At 41.5% G+C, this 18,842-nt stretch overlaps 1 protein-coding gene across 9 annotated transcripts in view; it reads left to right on the forward strand.

Annotated features, from left to right (window-relative positions):
* Window positions 1-18,842, forward strand: part of LOC115656464 (ankyrin repeat and KH domain-containing protein 1) — a 187,357-nt gene that overhangs the window by 96,685 nt on the left and 71,830 nt on the right. For 5 of the 9 annotated variants that reach the window (XM_030573215.1, XM_030573218.1, XM_030573219.1 and 2 more), the window contains exons 10-11: window positions 1,371-1,480; window positions 16,229-16,288. In XM_030573215.1, the coding sequence (XP_030429075.1) occupies window positions 1,371-1,480; window positions 16,229-16,288 (170 nt within the window). Of the gene's footprint in view, window positions 1-1,370; window positions 1,481-16,228; window positions 16,334-18,842 lie in introns of those variants that run through there. The other 4 variants (XM_030573217.1, XM_030573222.1, XM_030573223.1 and 1 more) reach the window with 2 other exon arrangements.

Here is an 18,842-nt window from a genome sequence, read left to right on the forward strand (position 1 = left end):
TTGATCAAACTGACAAAATCAAAACATTTCGGTTTGATCAGACTAAAAAAACCCAAACACTTGTTTTTTATTTTGAACATTTTGACAAAAACAAATGAGTAAATTAAAAAAAAAAAAGAAGCCTAAGAGGAGGAGCACGACCTCTTAAAACCTTTAGTCTAGTAGTTAGAGTACTCTCTTGGGATGTGGAAAACTGGTTCAATTCTTCCCTCTGCCTGATGTGGAGAAAAGATTTGAACATGGGTCTCCCACGCTGCAGGAAAGTGTCATATTAACTGGGTTTTGGGATAATGTGCATAGGTTAATAGACTGGGTCAGGGATGAGCAAACTTTTTGGCCTGAGGGCCACATCTGGGTATGGAAATTGTATAGTGGGCTATGAATGCTCACAAAATTGGGGGTTGGGGCCGGAAATGAGTTCAAGGTATGAGAGGTGGCCCCGGCTGGGGGTGCGGGCTCGGGGGTGGGGCTGGAGATGAGGGGTTTGGGGGGCAAGAAGGTGCTCCAGGCTGGGACCAAGGGGTTTGGAGGGTGGGAGGGGGATCAGGGTTGGGGCAGGGAGTTGGGGCACTAGAGGACGTCAGGGGTGCAGTCTCCAGGCAGCATTTACCTCAAGCAGTTCCCGGAAGCAGCAGTATGTTCCCTCTCTGGCTCCTATGCGGAGGAGCAGCCAGGCGGTTCTGTGTGCTGCCCCGTCTGCAGGTGCTGCACCTGCATCTCCCTTTGGCCGTGGTTCCCAGCCAGTGGAAGCTGCGGGGTCGGCGCTTGGGGTGGGGGCAGCGTGCAGAGCTCCCTGATTGCCCCTACACATAGGAGCCAGAGGGGGGACATGCCGCTGCTTCTGGGAACCATGTGGAGCCATGGCAGGCATGGAGCGGGTCAAGCCCCCAACCCCACTGCCTGGCTGGAGCTTGGGGGCTGGATTAAAATGTGTGAAGGGCCGAATGGAGCCCCTGGGCCATAGTTTGCTATCTCCTACTCTAGGTTCTTGAACAAGACTTCAGAAAAGAAAGAGAGCCTGAATTCAGATATGGATTTATGAGCTGAAATCTTCAGCACTGTGGGGGGAAATGCTGCTGCCAATCAGCACTGCAGGGAGTGAGTTGAACAGTTTTGTTCAGCACTTTAACTGCAGTCAAATGTGCCACAACCTTCCTTTGCCACAAATTCCTGATTCTAGTTCTGTCTCTCAGGTCTCTTTCGCTATTAGACCCAGTTCTGTTGGCAGTAAGTAGAACATGGCTTCAGTTGCCGTGGAAGGAAGATCTGTTGCTTTTTTTTAAGTTGAATTGTTAGTGGGTTCACTAAGATAAAATATTTGGGTGAGAGGATGTCTACAGTAACCAGTACAACTTATGTTGCTTTTATAGGAGCGAATGTCCATGCTACAACAGCAACAGGAGACACAGCTTTGACCTATGCCTGTGAAAACGGACATACTGATGTTGCAGATGTATTACTTCAAGCTGGTGCTGATTTAGTAAGACTTTTCATGTGTACCTTCTGCATGAATATATTAACTGTAAACTTAGCATTTACTTTTACCTTTCTTACAGAAAAAAAGTTATGTGCTTAATATAAAGCAAGAAGAATGCTTTGCAAGTGTTAAGATATGTATACATTGGTGGTGGTAGTCAAAAGGAGGATTGAAAGCCTGCAACATCTGTCCCAGTTTCTTTGAGGAATAGCACTGAATATTAATGCATCCATTAGTTAAATACTTAACTAATTCTTGGATTTTGTAATAGTTCCCTCTTGCCTTTGGCAGAATGTACCATGGGGCTCATTACTCCTGCAAGGTATAGTTTTTGTCTATTCTTTTAAGTATATTAGTCTTATTCTTCATCTATGTCCCAGAATCCTGAGTTTCCAGTACAGGATTAGAAATTTTTGGGACTGCTACTCTGCGTTTTAAACTTCATGGGCATTAACCGCTGCCCATTTATATTGAGTTCTTTAATCTTATTGATCTTTGGACACTGTCTATCATTTTGGTATTCTTTGTACAGCACAGCTTTCAAAATTTAGACTGTGCAACAAATGCCTTCCCAAAGGGCGGAGTATATTGGAATTTTATACCACATCCCTGCTTCCACATCCTAGTAAATGTCTGCCTGCCTTCTAGGCCACTTCCATGGTTTTCCCATGTTACTCCCAGGTTGTGTAGTGGTGTGTTCTGCATAGTATGTCCATTAAACAGTAAGTTAGATTCCTGTTTTGGATTTATTGATTGCTGCGGCCAGTCAGCTGGAGGCTTAAAATTGTTGCTCCAGTGTACCTGCCAGCTTCAGGGATCTAACAATTTTTTTTAAGTTGTGTTGAAAACTTAATTATGGTTTGCTTTTAATAGTCCTTCAGAGGAGCGCTAAAGCATTCTTGTGGATCCTCCACCCTTTCCAACCTTGAACCTTTCAGTCTCCATCCTTCTAGGCTGAGGCTGTCTTTGGAGTCCATCAGCACTGCTTATTACTTTCTTTGCATTTCTTCAGTAGGTTTAAGGTGTTAGCTTTCTCCCTCTCCCACTGCTTATAGTTCTTTCACTAATTTACAAGTAGCTCAGGGGATTGGAAGCCTGAACTTTATTTATAGTAACCTGTTGAAACTTTGAACTTGAATTTGTTAAATTGACTCTCACTACAGCACAGCCACACTGATTGTGGAAGCTACTTACATTGACTTATTTGTAGAAAAGCAGTATTAAAAGATATTTAAAGAATATCATTACAATAACTTGAGTCTACCAGTCTTCAGTGTCCTTATTAAGCTGCTTACATAACCACTTAGATGTTTATTGAAGCCCACACTTGAAACAGCAGTTTTTAAATTACATTTGGTTTTAAAAGGTAATCTTAAAGTCATGGCTGTGATGCTGCACTAGTGAATTCCAAAAGCACTGTTCTTTTAGAAAGAGAATTTAGTTTCAGGCCACCTCAGTTTTCATAGGCAGGCCAGGCTTTTTCTCTCAGCAGCAGAGGGAGACTGCTCCCTCCTAGCTCTCATGAGAATTGGGATGCCACTATGCTTGGTGTTCTGTGTCCAGCAAAGGAAATAACATATGCCTGTGAATAAACTCACTCATGTTTAGTAGCTTATCCTAATGTATTGACATCAATTTAAACCTAATACAAAGAGTGAGTATTCTAGTAACATATATCACCTCATAACTGTAGTATCTGAGAGTATTGTAACCTTGTAATGTGTGTGTGTTCTAAAAACCCATGTGAGATAGGGGAGTGTAATATCTCCATTTTACAGATGGTGAAGCAAGGCACAGGGAGACTAATTTATTGTTGGGTTTTTGTGGCCTTTTTCAGGGATTTGAATTTTTTGTGGGTGATTGCTTTAGTTATGGATGAATAATGTAGGGTTTATTGCATCCTGTAGCCCTACCCTTAAACAATACTTTGTGCCAGCTAAAGGGGGGCAGAGCATTTATCCACCCAGTGCCCAACTCCTTAGTGATGCAGGTAGCTGCAGAGAGGTCCAGGTTACAGCAACTGAGGAGCGCTAATGCCTTGACCTCTAGAGGAAGGAAGTATTTTCATCAACTAGTCTCCAGTTCAGTGTTGCTAACTACCAGGTATAGTTAGTAAATTATGACTTCCTAAATTCAGAGACAAACTTGCTTAGGAAGACAGGGCTCAGTTTCAAGTCCTCATCGATAAAGGCAGTCTGGTGAATAAGACATGACTTCAAGTGGTAGTGGATGTGCTGACACTCATCTGGAGCAATTGCCACAGCTATGGTCCATGAGGTTTGAATCATGTCTGTTCTCTTCTGGGTTCCTCAAGGAGGTCCAGAATACTATCAACAATTTTGCCCTTTTGAATCTAATCTCTTCAGTGAGAAGACAGTCACTATACTCGTAAGAACTCAAGGACAACCCTCTGCTGCTTAGGTTTTTACACCCCAACCCCCAAAAGAAACACCACAAGCAAACCTATAAGCCCAGACCTCCTCCCTGATCAATCTATCACCAGTACCCTTAAGAACCACCGTGCAAGCAACAGAGCGTTCAAAGACCCAGGTACATGGCTTCCTCCACCTCTACGACCACTACCCAGCCCCTCTCTCTGTCCAAGGGTTTCTTTTAATGGGACGTTCAAGGACCGCATACAGCTATTGATGCCATGCCATATTGCTCCCCCTCCCAAAAATCTTTGGAGGCTGCCTTACTCATTCCTCACACAACTGGAGGGCAATAACAGACAAGTGGTTACTAGACATCATCCACTCCAGCTACACAGTTGTTTCTCACCTCCACACCACAAACCCCTTTTCCTGGCCCCTTCTCAGGCTCTACTCCTGGGGGATCCTTTATCAAGAAGTGAACTCTCTTCCAGAAAAGGGCTGTAGAGCAGGTGCCACTCTAACATCAGGGAATGGAATTCACACTTCATAGTTTAAAAAAACAAACTATAAAAAAAAAGAGGATGGAGACCCAATTCTTGATCTACACCAACTAAACATTATTAGCAAATCAGAATTTTGCATGGTAATTCCATCCCTGGAGGAGAATGGGTGTCCCTAGCCTCTGTTTGCCAGAAGCTGGGAATAGGTGACAGGACAGATCACTTGATTACCAGTTCTGTTAATTCCCTCTGAAGCACCTGGCACTGGCCACTGTTGGAAGACAGGATACTGGGTTAGATGGACCTTTTGGTCTGACCCAATATGGCCATTCTTACGTTCTTAATACATGGTTTGTGGTCCTCTACTTGAAAGATGCCATTTTCATGTGGATATTCAGCATTCCCACAGAATTATTAAATTTGTGGTAGGACAAGAGCATGTCCAATTCAGAGTACTTTGATTTAGGCTGGCAGTGTCACCCAGGGTCTGTCTTAGCCTTTTCTCTGGCAGCCTAGATAAGACACAGTGGCTGTACCACCCTTCTTTATCTGGATGACTGGTTACTAATAGGGCAGATCAAGCCATGAGGTCCAGTTGGCAACCCTATTATCTTACTCCACCTTCTGGCATCAATGGGGTTCTGTTTGAACAGAGAGCACTTTGACTTCCACAAGGACTATAGATTTCATAGGCTTGACCCTAGACTAATTATCAGGAAAAGCCTACCTCCCTACAGATGGTTTATCAGGCTATTCATAGCTGGAAAACCAAGTCACCATCAGACCTTGCACCTTCCTTGCTAGGACACTTGGCTCCATGTGCATACATGATGCTGTTCACCAAATCATGTATGCACATGTTGTTGTCTGCAGGTGTGGCTTCACTTTGTTTACTCACTGGACAAGGACAATGTGAATACAAGGGGAATGATCCCACCACAAGCCAGAGCCCCTCTGGCATGGTGGATGACAGTGGATCCAAGTGCAAGTCCTCTTTCTTCCATCCGTCTCCAACACAACCATAATCACAGATGCATAGGATGGGGAGCACATATGGACAATCAGTGCACAAAGCACATGGTCCCTGTGGGAGGCCAGAAGATATCAGTGTCCTGGAGTTGAGGGCAGTTCCCATAGCCTGCAACACATTCCTCACCCTCATGCAGTTCTGTCAGATGTGACAATATATTTTTATATAAACAAAAAGGGTAGAGTAAGATCTATTAATGTGTGTAAGGAGACAGTGAACTTATGGAACTGGTGCATGAAGAACCACATCACACAGTTGGTGACATGCCTACCAGGTGAGCAAAATACTCTGAACGATCTCAATAGGCACTTCTCCCTAGACCACAAATGGGAAATACCTAATTCTGTCTTGACCGAAATCTTCACCCAGTGGGGAGCATTATCTTGGGATCTGTTTGCCTCCCCCACAAGAAATTCAGTCTCTGCTGTTCCAGAACAGCATTAGAGTAAGACTTCAGGGACGATGGCCTTCTGTTATCCTGGATGGACTGTCTGAGGTACTTCCATCCTCTTTCACCTCAGGTTCTCTGCAGAATTCACAATGGCAGGGCCAGGCTTGTTCTCATTGCATCCAATTGGCCCAGACAGTTTTGATTTCCAGACCTTTGACAAATATCAGCCCATCCTTCTATCTACATTCAACCTTTTCCATATCTGTTCACTCAGGGAAAGTGCAGGACCAGACATCCCAGCCAAGACCCTCTTCACCTCATAGCCTGGTATTTGGATGGGCATCAGTTCTGGAACTTTTCTTTTTGAAGGCCATCTGAATGATCCTTTATCACAGCAGAAAAATTTTCACTAGAAATGTTGTTTAGCTAAATGGAAGCATTTCTCTACCTGGTCACAAAGGAATCCATTATCACCAGAATCAGCAGATGTCCCAGTCATTTCAGATTATCTTTTGTGCCTCAAATTGTCAAGGCTTTCTGTTAGCTTGTTGAAAGTCCATCTGGCGGCAATCAGTGCCTTGCCATCCTCTCATCCTGCCACACACACTTACCCTACCACAATTAGTTCTTGAAGGGTCTCATTAGAACCTTCCCACCAGTGATGAAACTCATGCTACAATGAGATCTTTGCTTTGTACTCCCAATTCTTACTAGACCATGTTTCAAACTAATGGCCACGTGTTCCATGTCACTTCTCCATCAAGGTTTTAGTTCCCATCACATCAGCCAGACAGGTGAGCTAACTGGGAGCACTCATGACAGACCCAACATACACCATATTTAATAGAAAAAAGGTCTCCCTTCATCTCCAAGATAATTCAGAGTTTCAGACGAACCAACCTATTCATTCACCATATTCTTCCCAAAGCCTCACGCATCCACTGAGAAAAAGAGGCTGCATGCACTCAGTGTCAGACAAGTCGTGGCCCTTTATCTGCAGAGAACAAAGCCAATTAGTAAAACACTAAGACTTTGTCAGCTATGGCAGAGTTATTATGAGGTCAAGAGTTATCAGCCCAGAGAGACTAAGTGGAATCTCTGCATCACTCTGTTTATTATCTGGCATGTATTCCTCCCCGAACATGATGAAAGCCCAATTGACGAGAGCCCAAGCAATCTCCACAGCATCTCTTTTTGAGAAGTGCCAATACCAGACATTTTTAAAGTGGCTATCTGAAGTTCCATCCACACTTTTATGAAGCATTACAACCTGGTCTAGTCGTCTTCAGTAAATATAGCTGTCAGGACAGCAGTGTTACAGACTTTCATACCAATTGCATCTTGCACCCTGCTTCTATTTGAATACAGTTTACCAATCACCCCTGTGTGGAGCCCACATAGGGACCAGCACTGAAGAAATGGAGGTTCCTTACCCATAACTTGAGGTTCTCTGAGATGGGTGGTTCTTATTTGTATTCCTCTACTCATCCTCCTTCCTCTCTGGTTTGGATCCTATTTGATTCATGGTAAGAAAACTGGAGAGGTATTGGTCCATACCACCCTTTATACCTCGTTTTGGAGCACAAGGAGGGCAACAGCGCATGCATGGACCAGTGTATGCTACTTACTACAAATCTCTGGTCTCAGGCATGTGGCCTGCATTCTAGAGCCCTGTGCGGATACAAAACTTGTATCCACATCCAATCCGCAAACATGGTCAGAATATGGGGAGAGCGTGTGCTCTTATAGTAGGGATAAAGGAGAGAAGACCGAACTGGGGGTGGGGGAATCAAATCCAAATCTTAGATGTCTGTATACTAATGCAGGAAGTATGGGGGATAAGCAGGATGAACTCAGAATGCTAGTAAATAAACACAACTGACATAATTGGCATCACAGACTTGGAGGAATAATACACATGACTGGAATATTGGTATGGAAGGATACAGCTTGCTCAGGAGGAAGGACAGGCGAGGATAAAAAGGGAGAAGGTGTTGACTTATATATTAAAAATGTATACACTTGGACTGAGGTTAAGATGGAAATAGGAGACAGCCTTGTTGAAAGTCTCTGGGTAAGGTTAAAAGGGGTAAAAACAAGGGTGGCGTCATGGTAGGGAGTCTACTGCAGACCACCTAACCAGGAAGAAGAAGTGGATGAGGCTTTCTTTAAACAGCAAACAAAATCATCCAAAGCACAGGACTTGATGGTGATGGTGGACTTCAACTACTCACCTGTTGGAGAGAATAACACAGCAGGGCACAAATTATCCAGCAAGCTCTTGGAAAGTATTGGAGACAATTTTTTATTTCAAAAGGTGGAGAAACCTACTGGGGAGAGGCTGTTCTAGATTTGATTTTCACAAGTAGGGAGGAACTGCTTGAGAATTTGAAAGTGGAAGGCAGCTTGGGTGAAAGTGATCATGAGAGTTCATGATTTTAGAAAATGGTAGGAAGGAGAACAGCAAAATACAGTGGATTTCAAGAAGGCAGACTTTAGCAAATTCAGGGAGTTGGTAGGTAAGATCCCATGGGAAGCAAGTCTAAGGGGAAAAACAGTTGAAGACAGGCAGTTTTTCAGATGCACATTATTAAGGGCACAAGAGCAAACTATCCCATTACGTAGGAAAGATGAGAAGTCTGGCAAGAGATGCCCTGGCTTACCCAGGAGATCTTCAGTGGTCTAAAAATCAAGAGAGTCCTACAGAGACCATTAGGGATGGTCTAGACAGTATTTGGTCCTGCCATGAGGGCAGGGGACTGGACTCGATGACCTCTCGAGGTCCCTTCCAGTCCTAAAGTCTATGAATCTATGAAAAAGTTGAAACTGGGTCAAATTACAAAGGATGAATATAAACAAATAAGTATGTAGGGACAAAATTAGAAAGGTGCAAAACAAGATCTAACTAGCTAGAGACAAAGGGTAACAAGAAAACGTTCTACAAATACATTAGAAAAAAGGAAGACCAAAGACTGGGTAGGCTTGTTACTCAATGCAGGGTAGGAGGGGTGGGAACAATAACAGAAAATATGGAAATAGCAGAGGTTCTTAATGACTTCTTTGTTTCAGTTTTCACCAAGAAGTTGGTGGTGATTGGACATCTAACGTAGTAAATGCCAGGGAAAATGAGGTAGGATCAGAGGCTAAAATAGGGAAAGAACAAGTTAAAAAAATACTTGGACAAGTTCGAAGTCTCCAAGTCACCAGGGCCCGATGAATACATGCTAGAATACTCAAAAAGCTGACTGAGGAGATATCTGAGCCATTAGTGATTATATTTGAAAAATCATGGAAGATGGGGGAGATTCCAGAAGACTGGAGAAGGGCAAATATAGTTCCAATCTATAAAAAGGGAAATAGGGACAACCCGAGAAATTACAGACCAGTCAGCTTAACTTCAGTACCAGGAAAGTTAATGGAGCAAATAATTAAGCAATCAGTTTACAAACATCTAGAAGATAATGTGATAAATAACAATCAGTGTGGACAAAGAAGAAATCGTGTCAAACCACCCTGATAGCTTTCTTTGACAGGGTAACAAGCCTTGTGGATAGGAGGAAAGTGTTAGATTTGGTATATCTTGACTTTAGTAAAGCTTTTGTTACTGTCTCGCATAACCTTCTTATAAACAAACTAGGGAAATGCAATGTAGATGGTGCTAGAACATACCATCCCTCTCCACCCTCTACCAAACAGAGGCTAGGGACACCATTCCTTACCCAACCTGGCTAATAGCCATTAATTGACTTAACCTCCATGAATTATCTAGTTCTCTTTTAAACCCTGTCATGGTCCTAGCCTTCACAACCGCCTCAGGCAAGGAGTTCCACAGGTTGACTGTGCGCTGTGTGAAGAACTTCTTTTTATTTGTTTTAAACCTGCTGCTCATTAATTTCATTTGGTGACCCCTAATTATGTTATAATTTATATTATGGGAACAAGTACATAACTTTTCCTTATTCACTTTTTCCACACCACTCATGATTTTATATACCTCTGTCATATCACCCCCCTTAGTGTGCTCTTTTTCAAGCTGAAAAGTCCTAACCTCTTTAATCTCTCCTCATATGGGACCTGTTCCAAACCCCTAATCATTTTAATTGCCCTTCTCTGAACCTTTTCTAATGCCAGTATATCTTTTTAGAGGTGAGATCACATCTGTATGCAGTATTCAAGATGTGGGCGTACCATGGATTTATATAAGGGCAATAAGATATTCTCCATCTTATTCTCTGTCCCTTTTTGAATGATTCCTAACATCCTGCTTGCTTTTTTTGACGCCGCTGCACATTGTGTGGACGTCTTCAGAGAACTAGCCACGATGACTCCAAGATCTCTTTCCTGATTAATTGTAGCTAAATTAGCCCCCATCATATTATATGCATAGTTGGGGTTATTTTTTCCAGTGTGTGTTACTTTACATTTATTCACATTAAATTTCATTTGCCATTTTGTTGCCCAATGACTTAGTTTTGTGAGATCTTTTTGAAGTTCTTCACAGTGTGCTTTGGTCTTAACTATCTTGAGCAGTTTTGAGCTACTATAAGGTGGGTTCAGACTGGTTGGAAAGCCGTTCCCAAAGAGTAGTTATCGGTGGTTCAGTTGTGCTGGAAGAGCATAACGAGCAGGGTCCTTCAGGGATCAGTCTGGGTCCCGTTCTGTTCAGTATCTTCATCAGTGATTTAGATAGTGGCATAGAGAGTACACTTATAAAGTTTGAGGATGATACTAAGCAAGTGGTTTGGCAGATAGGGTTAAAATTCAAAATGATCTGGACAAACTGGAGAAATGGTCTGAAGTAAATAGGGTGAAATTCACTAACAACAAATTCAAAGTACTCCACTTAGAATGGAACAATCAGTTGCACACATACAAAATGGGAAATGACTGACTAGGAGGAAGTACTGCGGAAAAGGATCTGGGGGTCACAGTGGACCACAAGCTGAATATGAATCAACAGTGTAACACTGGGGGGGGTGGGGAAGTAAACATGAGTCTGAGATGTATTAGCAGGAGTATTGTAACCAATACTCCATGCTGATTAGGCCTCAGCTGGAGTATTGTGTCCAGTTCTGGGCGCCACATTTCAGGAAAGATGTGGACAAATTGGAGAAAGTCCAGAGACGAGCAACAAAATGATTAAAGGTTTAGCTCTTTATGTTACTGAAGCCACAACCACTTCACGAAAATGATCGGACCACACACTTGTCAGTTTGTAATAAGCAAACACAATGTGACAAATGACCAAAATGTGTAATACCTGTTGTTTGCTGAGTGTTACGCCATCTGTAAAGAGATTTTCTTGCTGAGTCAGTATTTTTTAAAAGAAAACTTAGTTCCTGTTTGTCACTTGCAACCAACCCACATGTATCCTCAGCAGAGTTTTTGCCCTGGACTTTCAGATCACTAGTTGAGACCTTTACCACTTGAGCTACAGTAATAGCTGTTCTTCTCTCTTTGTATCAGCCACTGGAGAGGAAATGATACCCACTTTCCCAGTGGGTTTCACAGTTATTAGCTCAGAAGTAATAGAATGCTGGAAATCAGGACTCCTGGATTTTATTTCCGCCTCTGGGAGAGGAGTGTGATCTAATGGTTAAAATAGTAGTTATAGATGGCCTAACTAAGCACTTAGATTTGGCAAATTTTATTCTGAGCAGCAGTGTGTCTGCATGCCCTCATGGAACATAGCCACTATTTTGTTAAAACAATCATACATCTCTCAATTTTTAAATGTGACACAAGCCATCAGAATGTGACCCATGAAAAATTCTATGGATGAGATTGGATTCTGTGCCTGATGCTGCTAAAAGTTACCTTTGGCAACCTATATTATCTTATTTGTAAAATTACCTGTGTGATACTTGAGAAACAAGGTGGGTGAGATGATATCTTTTATTGGAGCAACTTCTATTGGTGAAAGACTAACTTTTGAGCTTACACAGAGCTCTTCAGATCTGGGAAAGGTAGTCCGTGTCAGCAAAATACAAAATGGAACAGCATAAGTAGTTAACCTGTATTGGAAGAGACTAATTGAGGTGAAGTGGCCAGTTGAAACCTCTGTAGTCATAGGACAAAAAGAGACGTTAATGGGTTACAGATTGTTGTAATAAGCCACAAATCCAGTGTCTGTAAGTCCATGATTTTTAGTGTATAACAAGCTCCCAGGCTTGTTTTGAAGGTGTGCGGGTTTCCTTTGAGGCTGAGGATTGAGAGGTCAGATAAGGAGTGATCGCTTTGTGAAAAGTACTCACCCACAGGTAATATGATGTAATTGTCTTTTGTTGTTTTTTTTTGTATGAGTTCATGATGATTGTCCTGTTTCACCCACATAATTGTTATTGGGGAATAAAGAGTACATCTACACAGCAAGTAAACACCCATGGCTGGCCCATGTCAGCTGACTTGGGCTTGCGGAGCTGTAAAATTGCTGTGTAGGTGACCAGGCTCTGGGACCCCACAAGCAGGGAGGGCTCCAGGGCCTGGGCGCCGGGCCAAGCCCAAAATGTCTGCAGCAGTGTTTAGCCCCTGAGCCTGAGAGCTCACCCAGGCCAACTGTGGCCTTGCCACGGTCTTTTATTCCAGCATAGATATGTACTCTTAGTGCATTGGGTGAAGCACACCACATGTTGTGATAGGTATGTGTAGGTAGGAACCATGGATCTTGAAAGCTGTGTTGTGGCAGGATATTGTTTGTCGTAGCAGGAGAGATACTTCTGCAGATTTTGCATCTGTTACAATGGGATTTGTTTCTGCTTTGAGATGGTATGGCCTGTTTTTTAGGGAGCTTGCTGCTGCTTCTGATGAAGCTGGAGAAGTTGAGGGGGTTGTTTGAAGGCCAAAAGAGGTGGCTTGAAAGAGATTTTTCAGATTGGTCTGCGTTGAGTATGGTTTTAATTGCTTAATGATACACCGTATGGGGTCCAGTGTGGGGGGATACGTGACAACTAGGCGGCTGTGGTTGGAGGGCTTTTTCCATATTGAAGCAAGTACACTGAGGTATTTGAGTGGCCTGTTCCATGCTGTAATCTACTTCTCTGATGGAATGCTCTGGTGTTTTGTGTGGTAAGCTGTGTATCCTGGACTTTCTCCTTGGTGCATATTCCGTGGTATCAGAGTGCTTGGCTGCATAAAACTAATTTTTTGGTGTGTTTGGGATGGCTACTGGATCGGTGAAAGTAAGTGTGGTGATCTCTGGGTTTCTTGTACATAGCTGTCTCTAAAGTTCCACTGTTGAAGCTGATCGTGGTGTCCAGGAAGTTTGATGCTGATATGGGAGTGCTCTCGAGAAAGCTGAATGAATGGATGGGTAGTGGTGGGTGGAGTTGTGGTGAAAATCTATAAGGAAGTTTAGCTCATCTGTCCAGAAGATAAAAACATCATTGATGTATTTCAGGTATAGCATTGGTTTTGTGGTGCATTTGTCCATGAATTCTTCCTCAAGGTAGCCCATGAAGAGAGGTTGGCATGCTGGGGAGCCATTGTGGTACCCATGGCTGTTCTTTGTTTGGACAAGATGTTGGTTGAATATAAAATTGTTATAGGTGAGGATAAAATGGATGAGTTTAGCAATGTTTTTGAGATGGATATGTGAGTGTTGTCCCTTGTCTTGTAGAGATCCACACCAGGCAGCAGTAAGAGATGTTAGTATATAGGGAGGTGACATCTATGGTGGCAAGGATGGTATTCTGAGGAAGGTTGTTAATGTTTAGAGTTTCTGGAGGACGCTGACTCTTTATGTGGTCAGTAGCTTGAGGATGGTTTCTGAGTCCTGATACTGCTTCATTAAGAGTGCCATGGTTAGATATGATGGGTCTCCTGGATTCCCTTGTTTGTGTATCTTGGGACGCATATAGAAAGTTTATGGGGGACAAGGTTGTTAGTTTCTCTTGGAGTTGAGCAGGAAAGGATTTGATGATATCCTTAGATTTCTGGGTTGTCTCTGAGTTCTTTGGTGGTGTCAAAGAGTTGTAGGCTTTGTTAACATAGTCATCACAGTTGAGAACTGTGATGGCATCCCCATTGTCTGCTGATTTAATTGCTATCTGGTGGTTGGATTTCAGAGACTGTATTAGTTGTTCTCTCAGCACGGGCGGTGGGAGTGTATGGTAGATGTGATTAGGGATTTTAGTCAATCAGTGTAATCAAGTGTGTGATTTTGTCTGTGGTGGAGTGTTGTCAGATTATTCTTTTTTTCTTATGACTGTTGGCGGGGAGGTGGTAGTTCTAGGTGATATTGTTGTGAAAGAATTCTTTGAGGTGAAATCAGTGAAAGAATTCTAGTTCTCCACATATTAGTATAATGATAGGTTCTGTGATGAGGTAGAAGTTCAGTCCCTTGAAGAGTACAGTTAATTTGGCTCTGGTTACAGGTAGTTTTAATAAATTGATGTTGGGTTGTCATGGGATGTCTGTGGTTTGTGAAATTGTTGCAATTGGTTTCACTTTGCTTTTGTGTTGGATGGCTGTCATCAGATTTTTGTAATAGCTATTTTTGACTTCATGCATGATCTCCAGGTAGGCTTCCTGATTTCTCCCCTCCTCCCCCATCTGTGTGTGAGAGTATGTGATTATTTCTTGTTTGAGGTGGTCTCTTGTGGAGTATGAGAGTTGCAGGAGATGATTCCTCAATTTTTTGGAGTCCTGCAGAGCTGCTCAGCATATTTGGAGTTGTATGTAGTGGTTAGAGGGTTATAGATGGTGAGTCCTCTGGAGATGTTTTGTTTCTTGCATTTGCTCAGGAAGAAACTGTTTTGCTTCCTTTCTTCATATTGGGGAGTTTCCATTTCAAATGGCAGAATTGAATATCTCTATTGTTGCTTGCAGTATTGTAGCCATGTTGGTCCCAGGATATTAGCAAGACAAGGTGGGTAAGATAATCTTTTATTGTACCAATTTCTGTTGGTGAGAGAGGCAAGCTTCTGACTTTACGCAAAGCTGCTCCTTCAAGTCTGGGAAAGGTACTCAGTGTTACAGCTTGATGGTGTATTTCCTGAGAGGTGGGTGTGAGGCTTGCTGGTTCAAAACTAAGGACTGAAAAGTACAAAAATACAAACAGTAGTGAGTGCCAAATGAGATTTTTATCTCCTGGCTCCTAACTCAGTTTACCTTCCTCTAAGCTAGAAGTGAATTTTGTTGGAGATCTCTCCTCCTAAACTGAGGTCTTGATTTAGCTGAAATGCAGTACATTTGAGAGCCAGCCTTTTGACTCTCATTTCCAATGGGACTTAAGTCATAGCTTGCCCTCAGGGAAGATGCTGGCCCATATTCTTTATGATTTAGTAAGGAGAGTTAGGGAGCAGCAGCCAAGATTTCTGGGGAGAAGATACAAGCTGCATTGCTGTGGTCTTTGTAGCCTGTGCAGTTCTGCATCTTCAGCAGAGACTACACTGCTCTGTAGAGCCTGCAGCCGGCCCAAGGGAACAGGTGCAGCACTAGGGAGGATCCCCTGAAATATGGGCACTTTTGTGCTGCAGTTCAGGAGGGTAAAGAGAGACCTGCAAGGGCCCCCCCCATATACAGTAGCAGAAAATCCATTCTTCCTTTTCATCTCGAACACCCATGCTTCCTCCAAACCATGGTACGCTTGCATTTAAAAACCTAAGAAATTCTATAACCACCATGTTTAAAAGGGAGCAGAATTGGTTAACTGATAGCAACTCAGCTCAAACCCTACAGAGTAAGGAAATGCCAAGCTACGGGACACTTCTTAATCATACCCTAGTGCTTACACAATTTTCATTGACAGGTTCTGCACCATCACAGGGAAATTCTTTTTGCTTCCAATTGATAAGAAAACGTACTACGCATTAATTTCCCTCACACCATAAAGTAAATCCTTAATATCAACCTTATGTTTTCCTTAGATACATCACACTGCACACTTAACCTTTGTATATATGTCAACCTGAGTTCTTGCTAACATTGTGTAGGTTGTAAGTAGGGCTTTGCATTATACATTGAGGGAGATTAATATGTTGTTTTCAGTGTGATGGACTGAAAAGTAATTGTGGTATTTTTTTTTCTTTTGGATGCTGGTTCTAGACTATCTGGGGAAGATAATAGAGGATCCAAGGTTATTAGTAAGAATGTTCATGTTGTCTCTGTAACAAAAGAACTAAGAGTGCACTCAAAATACTGAAACGGAATTATTGCAGTCATATTTTTGGCTGTGCTAGGTCGGAATATGTGGTGACTGAGTGTGACCAAGAAAGCATCTGGTAATTTGCACCAGTGGATATTGTGTGTAACTTTCACTAGCCACGTGAGTCTAGGTGGCTTAGGTTGAGGCTATGATGAAGAATTGCATTGCTTGGTTTAAAGACTAGTTTTGTCCTCTGGCTAATTCAGCTGATGATGCTGACGAACTGAAATTGTAATCACCAGGTCTTCACGGCCAAGTATTAATTTTATTTGTAGAATAAGATCCGTGAGTTCTTCTTTTTCCTTCCGCAGGACAAGCAGGAGGACTTAAAGAAGACTATTTTGGAGGGCATAGAGACGGCCAAGCATCAGGTGAGGTTGGCCTTTGATGCTTGTAAGCTAAAACCTCAAAAATAGATGTTCACAGCAAGCATGGCTTACGGTATCTAGATTTCATCAGAGGTGCAAAGACTTGCTATGTAGCGTATTAAATCTCCATCATTGCTCTACTTTTTTGATTTCTTTCTCTGCAGTCCTTTGGCTTGATTTCTAATGCCTTTCTTTCTTAATTACTACCCTGCTTCCTCCCTGTATATGAAAGGGTCATCTTATTAAACCAGCTTTTCACGAATAGTGGCTACAACAAACTCTTTACAAATAATAGGATCACTATATCTCTCTATAGGGTCTCATAGTCTTCAGTTCTCTTAACCAGAAATCCATTTGAGTTTTAATGTGTGTTTGTATCCACCTCATGAAATTTGTCTGTAGAGGACATGTTACTGACTTTTTTTTTTATAACTTTGAGTCTTGTAGTCAGAGTTTTGTCTTGAGAATATTATAAAAAGGGGAACAAAATTAATAAAAACTCAAATTTTTCAGTGGGGGTGGGAGGGAAGGACAAGAAAACATTCAAAATAGTTTTACTTAAAAATTCTTCAGAACAGTGCAGTAAAATATTTACCCTCAGAGGACTTGAATTTTTAGCATTTTCAGGGGAATTAGAACCCTCATAAATCAAAGGGTCTTGTTACAAAAGAATTTGAGAGAGATCTGATTCCATTCCTTATCAGATCCAGAATAAAATAAAAAACTTGTAATGAGCATGTTAAGTAGTAATATGTCTAATGATGAATATCTCTTTGAAGTTTGAACACAGCAGTCCACTAGAGCTCTTGAGAGAATTTTTCATATTTATCCAGGAATAATTAAATTGGAGAGAGTTCAAATAAGAGCCAAGAGTATGTCTTATAATGATGGACTATGATCTATTCAGCTTAATAAAGAAAAGATGAAAGGGTGACTAGATCAGTCTATAAGTACCTACATGGAGAACAAAAATTTGATAATGACCTCTTCAGTCTAGCAAATATATAATAAGATCAAATGGCTGACAGTTAAATCAGTGTGCAAATTTTTAAGTGAAGGTAATTTACAAAGCAATTTTTGAATTAAAATTGGCTGTTTTTCTAAATAAACGTTCTAGTTCAAACAGGAAGTATTTCAAGGAAGTCACTGCCTTTATTACATGGGAGATCAGACTAGTTTATCACATTGGACCCTTCTGGTGTTGTAATCTGTTATAACATAGCTACAGTCTAAATGTGGATGTGTTTCATTAATTTGATGATTGGCTAGTCAAGGATATCTTTTTCAGAAGCCTAACAATTATTTTACTGAATTATTGAAATCGCAAAGTCTTGGCTTCGAATTTATATTGGCCTTGTTAGACGCTTGATATAAAACCTCTCACGTAAGTACCTGAGGATGAAGTATCAAGGATAAGGGTGATATCAGCAACAATAATAAATATTGGGCCTATTGTTGCCAAGTCCTTGGAGTTTACTGCTAATACACTACAGTTTCTCAACCTGTATCTAGATAACTCTAAGTAGTATCTGGTGTAGACAAGGTTTTTTTAGTCAGTAGATCACTTCCTACAGAGTTCACATAAAATGCAATGTTGGCTTTTATGACAGCTCAGTCACCAGTAAAATGGTTTGATAATACTTAACATCCCAGCCCATAGTGGAGCAATGTGCCGATTAAAATAAATAAATTAAAATAAATAAAAAAAGCCCTCACATCCCTGCCCTGTTCTAAACTGATTCTTAGGATCTTGCATTTTTCAGAGACTGTGGCAGTAGCTTTACTTGTAGAAGCTGTGTGTTTCAGCTGCTCATTACTGATCCTTTCTACGACAGAGTATAAAGTAATGAGGTGATTTTTGAATGTGCACCCAAAATTCCTTCCAAAAATGCTATCTGGCTTCTGTCTTGGGATAATATTTTCATCTACCATCATGTCTATCCACATGGATCCTTGCTCCATAAATGTTAAAATGAATTATATAAGATGGATTTTCTAACTAATTCAGATGTCTAACTTCTCTTGACAAAAGTTGGGTGAGAATCTAGAGAAAAATAACTCATCATTTCTTTATTTTTATCTGGTCATGTTAAAGCCTGTTCTGTTAATAGACATTGGTAATGAAAGCAGGTGTTGCAGTTTGAAATCTGTTAATCCAGCTACAGGAGTCTTACGGCAAATTTACCAAGCATCATTGTGCACTGCCTCTTAAGGATTGACCCACTGTCTAGATGCTGCATTGGCAATTCTGCAACACCTTTCTGAGAAGATTATCTTGAGGAGTGTCATCTTTGGCATTACTTTGTCTTGTATTCATCACTGGGACACCTCAAGATGAAAAAACTATTGTAAATGCTTTCTGTTATAATCAGTTTCATGAGGGTTTTTTTACATCCTTTGAGCTAGTTTTGTGGGATAAAACTAATGTAGGTCAGTTATTTCTAGCACATGTGAGAACCCTGGCCTCCTCATGCTCTGTATCTTGTCATGCTATTTTGTTCTGTTTGAATTCTTGTTACTTTTTTCTCATTTTAAAAAAAAAAGAGTTTTGCTTTTC

Source organism: Gopherus evgoodei, chromosome 8 (genome assembly GCF_007399415.2).
Source record: "Gopherus evgoodei ecotype Sinaloan lineage chromosome 8, rGopEvg1_v1.p, whole genome shotgun sequence".
Taxonomy (NCBI): Eukaryota; Metazoa; Chordata; order Testudines; family Testudinidae; genus Gopherus; species Gopherus evgoodei.